This window comes from Salvia miltiorrhiza, chromosome 1 (genome assembly GCF_028751815.1).
Source record: "Salvia miltiorrhiza cultivar Shanhuang (shh) chromosome 1, IMPLAD_Smil_shh, whole genome shotgun sequence".
In the NCBI taxonomy this organism is placed as follows: Eukaryota; Viridiplantae; Streptophyta; class Magnoliopsida; order Lamiales; family Lamiaceae; genus Salvia; species Salvia miltiorrhiza.
In genome coordinates this window covers 75751488-75762215 of record NC_080387.1, presented here as the reverse complement: position 1 = coordinate 75762215, position 10728 = coordinate 75751488, and the positions used below count along the sequence as shown (strand labels likewise).

The following is a 10728-nucleotide window of genomic DNA, read 5'->3' as shown; positions in this document are numbered from 1 at the left end:
TATAATGTAAAGCAAGAACAATAAATTAAAGGAGCAAGTGAGTGTAGTGATAGTGTAATTGAAATATATAGTATAGTATTTAGTACTTAATAGTAGTACTAGTAGTAATATAATGTAAAGCAAGAACAATAAATTAAAGGAGCAAGTGAGTGTAGTGATAGTGTAATTGAAATATATAGTATAATATTTAGTACTTAATAGTAGTACTAGTAATAATATAATGTAAAGCAAGAACAATAAATTAAAGGAGCAAGTGAGTGTAGTGATAGTGTAATTGAAATATATAGTATATTATAGTATTTAGTACTTAATAGTAGTACTAGTAGTAATATAATGTAAAGCAAGAACAATAAAGTAAAGCAATTGAATAAGCAAGAGAATAGCTAAAGAATTATAGAGCAAGAGCAATAGCACATAAAGAATGGAGGAGAATTAGAAGTAGAAGAGAGGAGAGTGTAGAATTGTTAATACAATGGAGTGATTTTGAAGGTGGAAGAAGGGGGGTATTTATAGATGAAATTGGGTGGGGGAAAATATGAATTAGATAAAATTGTGTGGGGTAAAATATAATTATAATTTTGAAAAAATAAAATAAAATAAGAAAATTGAAATGTTTGAATTTGAAATGAAAGCAAAGTTTGAAATTGAAATTGAGAAAGAGAGTGGCCGGTCAAAGGCCTAGGGACGCCTAGCCCACTGCCACCCCCCCCAAGCCTGCTGCGCCTGCGGTCTGCCCCCCCTGCGCCCTGCTCTCCTCGGTCCACGCGTCGGAACCGGCGGTTCCGGGCCGAACCGGCGGGCCGGACCGGCGGTTCCGGTTTGGGGAAAATGCGAACCTAAACCGGCCCTTATAACTGGCGGTTCGGCCCTGAACCGGCCCGTCGGTCAACGGTCCGGGCCGGAACCGTTGACCGGCGGGCCGGTTCAGGGTCGAACCGCCGGTTCCGGGCGGCCCTTGGCAGCACTACTCCCACCGTCCCACGAAAATGACAGAATTTACTTTTTGGTCTGTCCCACGAAGCATGACACGTTTCTAAAAATAGCAAAAAAATTATTTTTTATTCACATTTTCATTTTTTTATCTACCACACTTAACACACAAAATATCAATTTTTTAATTCCCGTACTAAAAAAACTGTGTCATACTTCACGTGACGGAGAGAGTATGTTTTAATAATATCGTTATTTAATTCGTAGCAAATTAATACGCTTCAGTGAATCCATCTTACTTTTGGAATAAATTCAACTTCTCTATTTTTGTTAGTGTTAAAAACTTAAAACGAATCAAATGATGTTATTTCATTGGTAAAATAATACTCTCATTCCAAGAATGAATTTTTGCCGAAAAAATTAATAATTTTAAATTTGTTATCAATCAAAATATGATTATACAATTAAAACATTTTAGAAATTAAATCGAATTTACAAAATATGAACCCTGGAACAAATTTATTACTACTAGTTTATTAATAGTCCAAATATTTAAATACACAAACTTTAAGTTTTAATTTAGCACACGACTTTTGAATCTATATAATATATAAAAGATGAGTTTTTTTCCCTCCATGTTTTCCTTCTCTTTTTCTCTCTCTTCTTCCACCAAAATTTTTACTATTTTTTCTTTTTATTTTTTATAATTTAATTATTTTTCTAAACATCATCAAATTTGATTCATGAAAAAAAATCAATATGTATCTTAAATTTAATATAGTATAAAAATTATCAAAAATGAATTTAAAATGAATAAGTTATGAAAAATTTTAAATATTTTATTTTCTATCTCCTCATTAAAAATTTACTACAACTTTTTATTTATGTTTATATGTGAAAAATATTTATTATGATTAATAATACTATATAATAATATGCATAATGCAAATTTTCATTATCGAATCATTTTTAAATTTATTTAATAACTATAATATCATTACACTTTGTATAAATTGAAAATTTATATTTTTAAATTCAGAATTTTATTGAATAATTGATGTGAATTATTATAATTTATTTTAAAACATATTTTGTATTTTTTATATTATTTTATTTATTTATTTATTATTTAAATTTATCATTTAATTTCGATGTCTGTCGTGCATCGCACGAATGAGCATATACTAGTTTTGTTATTAATACACACACGTTACATTGTTTGTAATTGTAAATTGATTTCACTTTACAAACAACAACTTAGTTTTGTTTATTTATGCAATTGCAACCCCGTTTTACATTTTTCAAGTCATGCAATTATCCTCTAAATCAGGTTCAATTTGCAAAACAAAAATTAAAATATTACAACCACAAACATAAATAAAGAAGTTTCCTTCAAAGGACTTAGTTTTTCTTTAGAATTATGTTATTATTATGAATTATGAATGGTATATACAATTTAAGAAACAAAAACAGAAACCTTTCAAGTCTTATACTATGCTTATGGTATAACTAAAACAACCGCATTCAAAATTGGTACACCTCAAATAGATACTTGGAGCCAACTTACAAAAGCTTCAAGCATGTGTAGAGAGAGAGGGAGAGAGACTGGCTTGTGGCCTTGGTCACGCTGCGCCGTCTCCGGCAGCCTATGTTCGTGTAATGTTAGATGATCGTGTCAGCGGGGGAGTATCCCCGATGCTGTGAGAAAATCGAGGCTGCGACGAGCACGCCTCGTCTCGGATCCCGATCTGAGAATGGACAACTGGTTCAGCTGCAATGTGCAAGTCAGATAGTTTCATCAACGAGATCATCGGCCTGTCTATCCTCCTAGTGTCTTCTGCTTGTATCCGTGCTTTAACCGGTCTAGCAATTTCTCCTTCGTCTTCCTCTTCTTGTCCATCTTCAGCCTGTATCGCTCCTCTCTCTCCCTCTCGTACACGCCTTGCCAGAAAACTTCTCCGGTTAACGGCCACAACCACGGTCTGTAAGGGTGGTCGTCGTCGTCTGCAGCCTCTGCAAGGTCTTCATCCATACTTTTCAATAAGGTGATGTTGAAATATTTTGCCCACATAAAGCCTTTCCGCTGATCGATAGGGTGTTGTTCTTGCAGCGAGCCTGAATTGGGATCAATGTAAACCATCTTTCGTGCGCTATGATAAGCCCACACATTTACTAGGAGTTCCGAAATTCGACAGTAACAGTGCTTCTTCTGCACGAAGTGGAACTCAGCATGAGAAACTCTGTATGTGTGTGTGTGTGTGTGTGTGGTAGTTATAGCATTTTTGAATCATACCTCCGGTTCTGAAAAGCCCAGAAAACAAGCGGATGTGTTTGTTGAATTCATGCGTAGACTATGAAGAGAATCAACAAACATCCTGGGATCAACGTTGCAGTTAGAGTCTAACTATTATCCGTTTGACTGCCTCGATGTAATGCAGCGATAGAGTAAGCCGGCTTAGATGTATGTTATGAAATGATAATGGTGCATAAAGAAGTACCTGGAGAACATTACAAACTCCAGAAAAGAAGACGTAGGCATCGCCCAGCTATGTAGGGCCAACCAATGCCCACCACCTTGAGGCATGGGAGGAAGAGCTTCTACATTTGATGGCAACCCATACATTCTTCGAAATGCATCCTCGAAAGCTGCTCTGTGAGTTTGAAATCATCAAAAGAATATGAGTCAGCTAACTAGAGGTGTTTCGAAATGATTGTTAAAGGGCCTAAGACGATCTTTTCAAAGGAAAACAAGATAAGTATAGAATTGAAAAGGTAAATAAATGAAATGCTATTTGGTAACACTCACCTGCACCTTCCTGCATTCATAATATCACATGTTGACCAAAACGTAAGCAGATCATTCTGTCCTACAACACCGGCATCCATATCGAGATGAGTCCAAAAGTATATCACATCCCCTTCAGTGTTTCCTTGTATTGTTTTCTCCAAAACATCTTCAGCTTTTTTAGATAAAGATACCTGAGATGATCAAGCAAGATTAGTCAAATGCAGGCAGCGTTGACATTCATGAGTAATATGTTTTAAAAATTGTTAATTCAAGGGAGTAGTAGAGACAGGACTCAATTTCTTATGTAATTTGGATTTAAAAGAACTGGTCTACGTGTAAGGATGGATGCACATGACAGTAAATATGCATACCCTCTTCCCAGCAGCACGCCATGACTGAAATCCTATCCAAGGTCCCTTGTGAATGTCGTCAATTCCATTAGCTATAGCAAACATTCCTCCAATCTCACAAAGAATATCACGATAAGAAGTGTCATTTAAGATGGGAAGCCGACCAACTGCATCCACATCATCTGAACTCAATCTCCGGGCTCTAGTAGACTGATACAGCAAGCCAAAAAGAAGAAAGTACTATTGAAGTAGCAAGTTAATGCACAGAAAGGAGAAATATAATCAAATGAATGGCCTCACCTAAATACTTAAACAAAATTGTATCGGGTCTTAGATTAGTATGGAAGAAATCATTAAAATGAAATCAGAAAATAGGGGATACTTGGTCCATCAGATTTACATAATAAGGCCATAAAATAGTAATCCAAGTACAATGCACCAACCCAGTTGTGAGGAACTTACAAGGCTTAACCCGCGGTATAGCGAACCATGGTGCAGAAATGGCCAACCCCCTGCACCATTGTAGATCTCATAAATGCAAATTGGTTGCCCAGTTCTTTCTAGTTCGCCTTCATCTCTCAGGTTTGTTTCAAATCTGAGCTTTTCTGATTTTCGAGCATTACGATAAATCTCATCCCATTCACCAATATCTTTCTCCAATCTTTCGTCAACCTACACAGCATAAGAGGATGCCATCAGCTAAAAGAGATAAATGGGGGGTTGCAGTTAAATGATGAAAAAGACTTCAAAAGTGACAAAAGAATGGTTGTACCTCCTCTCTTTCCAGCATCTCAACTTCGTCAGAGCTCTCTAATTCGTTCAAGATCTCCCAGTCCAAAACTGTTGGCATGTCCTCTTCCAGACCTTCAGGATTGTACCCACTGACATTTCCCAATGCAACGTAACTTATCATGTCTTCCTCAAGGTCATATACAACACTCGAATTCACACTCAAATGATCTTCTATATACAGATGTCCTCTCTCACTAGATATCTGGTCGAGCTCTTTTCTAAAGAGATTCCATTCCCATACAATATTTTTAAGTTGGGAAGCAGGGGTTGGCAGCAAGACATCTGATGGGAAATCAAAGATATCTTCCACTAACTTTGCAAGAACAAAGATGCATTCTTCTGCAAACATGTTCTTGGCACGAAGCCTTCCGGAGGAGGCAACAGAATGTGCAAATCTAGATAATTTTCTTTCAGATATCAGGAGGGAGAAGGCATTTGTTAATGCTTCAGCATGTTTTTTTGGAAAAATTATTCCATGAACTCCATCAACAACCTACATTCAAAATATCAATCCATGGAAAATATAAGCTTCAGAGGATAGCTACAAGATCACTTCAAAAGAGAAACAAATGTGACGTACATATTTTCTTATGACAGGATAATCTGGAGCAATTATAGGAATCCCATATGACATGGCTCTAGTCAGTAAAGGAGGAAATCCCTGATCTTCTTGGGAGGATCCATACAGAACAATATCAGCGATCAGTATTAGACTGTCCACATCACTATTTATGCCGAAATGCATCAATGATCCTTGCTTTAATCCCAGACGAGTTGCAATATCCTACATAGGTGTAACAGTGTTAGTAGAAAATAATATTAAAGGCAGAACTGAAAACTGCCAGTTTCTTCAAGTAGAAGGTACAAACAGAGCACATCCAATTCTATTTCCAACATTGTGGTTTGAAAAAATGAGCCAGAATCAAACATGTACATACATAAATCATAACAAAATAAATCAAATGTGAGATGATACGGAACAAATTTGGACTAATTATATTATAACTATCAAAAGAATCAGCTGTTGTGTACCGACAAATTATTGCTGGAGGGAGTACCCGTCATCATTTCCCAATAGAAATCAAATGTGGCAATGTTAAACCTTATTGGCATCTCATTTTCTGAACCCACATGGACAGATGCAGTAAAAATTTTACATTTAGAACAGCCAATTGCAAACATATACCTGCAAGGCATCACTGTATACTTTGCTGGAGTTTCCACAAAGGAAAATGAACTTTGATGTAAATCCAACATCATTTTGTCCTGCATATTTGAGGAGCACAGGTTCTAGATCATGCATTGCCACTGCATAATCCCAGGCTAGGTCATAGTAGAAGAATGAACTCCCAAGAACTAGAACCAGCAGGTCATCATCGTGAAAACCATTTTCCTTCCGTAGCTGAGATTTGGAATGAGTCTCACTATAGCTTTCTGCAGCCCAAACATCTATTGGAGATCCAGGAATTACAAAGAAGTTTCCAGTGTCAAGAACACTATATAACATCTGATACAGGAAGAGGAATAATAAATACTCAGAACTAAGACAATCCTTATATAAGTCACATCTTAAGAAGAAAAAATCCAGAAAGAATTTTACCGGGAAAGAAAATTCTGGAAACACCACAAGATCAGCCCTACTGAAAGCAATTTTCCAATTAGAAATGAGATGGCCCCAATCCTTGTCCTCGTAAAGTTGTAGACGACTGGCGAGAGTATCCTCTTGGATAATCCATATCAGAGGCACAGAGCAAAAAGGCTCCTGCATAAGGCTGCATAGATATCAAATTGACAAATCATAGAATACCAAATAGCACTATGCAGTGTACACTGCATGGGAGTATCCATCACATACATGTTTGCTATAGGAATAGGAAACGTGGAGGAGTCCTAAACTATTGTTATGTTCACTGAAGCACTGGTTCAAGATGGTCCTTTCAGAACTGAACAATCTCCTGTAGCTTTTCTCAAGAAAACTCTCAAGTCTTCTCTTAGAAATAATTTTTTCTGTACTGAAGGAAAGTAAATTTCGTGGTACATTGATTCAGAGATCTACTGGTGATGCAGTCTAAGGAAAAATATCAAGGTTGGCATGTTAAGCATGGTGGTGTATGGCATACTAAAGCTTTAAAGACAGGAGAAGACAAAGATAAACTATCGCCTTATGTCAGGCAGGCATTGGACCTTTGGAGTCACTTCTAGCAGTTTTGCTGCAGTCACCCTCTCATAGACAGCAAGCATGGAACCACTCATAGGGATAATATGGACCATGAGGATGTAGTCAGTATTGTAGATTTCCCTACACTATAGTGATCCAATAGCTACCTGGTTGAAAGCCTGTTGGAACATACTTATTTAGCAGCTGAATCTGTAGCTAAACTTGTACCCAAAAACCTTTGCTCAAATTGATGATGCTTGCACATAATTTCCTAGACAACAATTTTGATCACTCACAACTGGTCATATTTGTATGAGATTCTCTCTTTGTTAGGAACAATATCTATCAGTATGTGTGCTTGCCATCAGTGCACCAATCAGATCTATGGGAGGAAATCTTACTGACAGAAAACAGCAAAACTAACTGACCTCAAATGGCTAACTAAATTTGGGCTGGGGAGAAGTGGGTCTAAAGGACAATATTCACTAGGCCTCATTTATCATAGTATTTTACTTTTGTGTTCGCCTCATTTGTGATATAGATCCAGCGATGAAAGTTAAAGGATGTATCTGAAACACAAAAAATTCTTTCAAGAAATAATACCTGGAAATGGCATGTTTTGCCTCAAGGGAATCCGCAACAATACCTTCATAACTGTAGGCAGAAAAAGGCATCGCTCAGCTATAGTGCCTAGAGAAAACTAATCAACAATATATGCAACTAACATACAGAACTTCTAGGGTAAAATGAAGAAATGGAAGAGAAAACATACATTGACCAATCAATGTAACCATATCTTTCAGGCCATAAAATTGAAACTGGACCTCCAAGCTCTTGCCAGACAGAACGAGCTCTGCCATCTTTGAGGGCAAATAACTACAGAAAGTATATGGGGTATAGGTAAACTTTTAAATGTGCATAATAGGAAGATATAGACGTATTTTAGTAACTGATATTATCACAAGTTTCAACTGCAAGCTAATATTTGTTCCAGAACTTTCTCCTACAGATTCATACGTACAAAGGCAGACTCTTAGCTTATATATATATGAAGAGTTTAGATAGTTTTCACTTCTATTACAGCAAGAACGTGTGGTTTCATTTCACATGCGCGGAAGCGTATATCCAAACTAAGATATTAGTTACTAGAGCTTAAGAAGTTGATGAGGACATATACTCAAAGCTCATAGAAATTTATTTACTAAGTAGTTATGCCATTATCTCAGAGTAATAGTACTAAGAGTTATGGCACACTTTCACTCAAGAAGGTATACAACATGCAAGTAATATTCCCAACTCGAATTCCAGGGAGGCTGCTGCTTATACTAATTCTTTGGTTACACCTACTCTATCAAGGTCTGGAGCTTCTGGGCATGAACTCTTTTTTTCCAATGATCTTTACACTTTCTGAATTACTATATTATATCCAGAGCATGATGAATGCACACTATTTTATACAGAAAATTTTCAATTACAGAGATTATCCTTTAGTTTTAGAGATGAAAGTGAAGAGCGGAGAAGGTTAGGAAAAAATTGGGCACTTAGCTTGTATGGGTTTTACAATTGTCATTATGAATACAAAACAGTTAAGTAGCATCAAATGCAAACTGTTATGAAAAAAATACCTTAAGCAGATAGCCGAGACCTTTTAAGTTCTTCATCAAAGAATACAGCAATAGTGCTGAAGGATCTTTCTTCATGTTCCCTAAGATCTTGCATTGATAAAAAAGAATGAATAAATATATTACAGCATTTCAATTGGAATGCATATGGCAATACTAGAAGTTGTTGCCTTTTACAGAATGCATCTTAGAAGTCAACAAAAGGAAATCAAAGATTTGGACAAACATCTAATCCCTACCTTGCAGGGAAAAAAGGTGCGCAAGGTGGGTAGGTAAGATAAATTAGAGCATAACGAAGTACAAAACTTGTACTTGAATTTTCCATAGCTCATCGCGGAAAACATGGCAAAGCAACACCATAATCGAGAGATCCTAATGTTACAATGCTTGTCCAATCACCCACATATTTAACACATGCAAACACCACCTTCTTGCAGCTATTATCAGAAGTTTATTAAGTTTTAGGTTTGGAAAGTGTTAAAAGGCATTGGGTTTTTCCACAACACTTTCATAAGTTAAGAGAAAGACAAATAGATGACTGCCTAAAATATGACAAGAGTGACTCAGTCTCATTGCACTTCATTAGGTAGAAAAGAAGCATGCGTGTGTGTGTGAGTAAGGTATGAAGGTTGCAAACGAACAATATTAAACCTATCTGACATAGATTGCCTTTAGCATTCAGATAATTGATAAATGATCCGCTACAAAATGCATATTCACCTAGAAATCAGCAGAATTAAGGCCATGCCACGTGACTGTTCTGTGACTCTTGCATCTTACCTATCCTCTTGATATCCTATTCAAGCCGAAGCTGGAATTATGAAGTGATTATCACTCACCAAAGCTCTATCTCATTTTTTCACACCTATAATAAGGAAGACAAGCATTTGAAAACAGGATTTGAACTACTCTTCCGTCAAACATAGACATTTGGTTTTGGCACTTACGCTTTTACATTCCAGATCATTATGCATATAATTTCAACAACTATCAAATCTCTGATCATGCAAACCACCAATTCAGCATGTATAACTATATAAGCTCATAATTAACCTTAAATTCAAGTTCAATCATAGGAATTTGAATTTCCTAATTACATCTTAAAGAAACATGTATATCAATCAATCACTTACCAAAGCGATCCTAGGAGGCCGAATACCAATCCTCGGCTGGCTTCTGAGCAAATCGAGCCGGCTTCCGTTCAGCTCTAGCCTCCGCCGAGGCACAAACTCCAGCGAGCTCCCCAGCTCCAACCCCTCCTTCACCGACCACCTCCACCGCATTCTTTCGCCACCAACTCCCTGCCGAAAAGCCAGCATGATCGAGCTCTGCAAAACCATCGAGGCCACAAAAAACACGAAAAGCACCGTGAAAATGCACACGTAGAGCCTCGATTTGCCTTTGAATGGGTAGAACGATAGCTTCCGCTGCTTGTGGTGGTGAGATCGGGAGGTTTTGTGCGCTGACGTCGCCGTTTTGGAGGAGCGCGGAAGTTCGGCCGCGCTGCTAGCGTTGTGGTACCGCTTGAAGGCGAAACGGTCGCGGATCGAGTGGAATGTGGCCGCCGATGCGTCGTCGGAAGCTGAATCTCCGGGGGGTATTGAGTTGCGACCCATTTGATCCCAATCTCGGGGATCTTTTGAGCTCCAGTTCACTCAATTTCGAAGTGATTGAAGAATCGGAGACGGTTTTCAGGTGTGTGTGTGTGTGTGAGGGAGAGAGAGAGAGAGTGGTTCGTTATCAGAGTGTTGATAGTGTGACAGTGATTCGAAGAAGAAGATGAAAAAAAAAAAAAAAAAAATCATGAAAATTTCTCGACTTTTTAACGTGACGCGTTTTTTTACCCCTTTTACGCTTTTTTGTCAATCATTTCCCTTTTTGGTAATGAATTCAAATAAAGCAGACTACTCCATTTTTCCTCCGCTTTTTACAATTCGTAGTTACGAGGGGTTTATTACTCCGTCCATGAAAAAGAGTCATGATTATCCCATTTTTTTGTCCATGAAAAAGAATTTTATTTAATTTTTTGAACCATCACATCATATCTTTTCTCTTTATAAATTGTACTTTTTTTCCACTTTTTAACTA

At 37.2% G+C, this 10728-nt stretch overlaps 1 protein-coding gene across 3 annotated transcripts; it reads right to left on the bottom strand.

Moving 5' to 3' along the window:
- Positions 1-2304: 2304 nt before the first annotated feature.
- Positions 2305-10482, bottom strand: LOC131006247 (uncharacterized). 3 transcript variants are annotated; one of them, XM_057933428.1, is made up of 15 exons: positions 9774-9876; positions 9361-9505; positions 8644-8730; positions 7791-7894; positions 7622-7672; positions 6461-6632; positions 6047-6367; positions 5441-5644; positions 4841-5353; positions 4531-4740; positions 4090-4278; positions 3737-3909; positions 3429-3581; positions 3224-3305; positions 2305-3139 (listed from the first exon to the last, which is right to left on the bottom strand). In XM_057933428.1, exons 3-15 carry the CDS (start codon positions 8716-8718, stop codon positions 2750-2752), a joined length of 2637 nt encoding a protein of 878 aa, XP_057789411.1. In that variant the 5' UTR covers positions 8719-8730; positions 9361-9505; positions 9774-9876; the 3' UTR covers positions 2305-2749. The 3 variants fall into 3 exon arrangements, with proteins under 3 accessions (XP_057789411.1, XP_057789410.1, XP_057789412.1); XM_057933427.1 differs by lacking the exon at positions 9361-9505 and having other exon boundaries at positions 9774-10482; XM_057933429.1 differs by lacking the exon at positions 9361-9505 and having other exon boundaries at positions 8644-8723; positions 9774-9912.
- Positions 10483-10728: the final 246 nt, after the last annotated feature.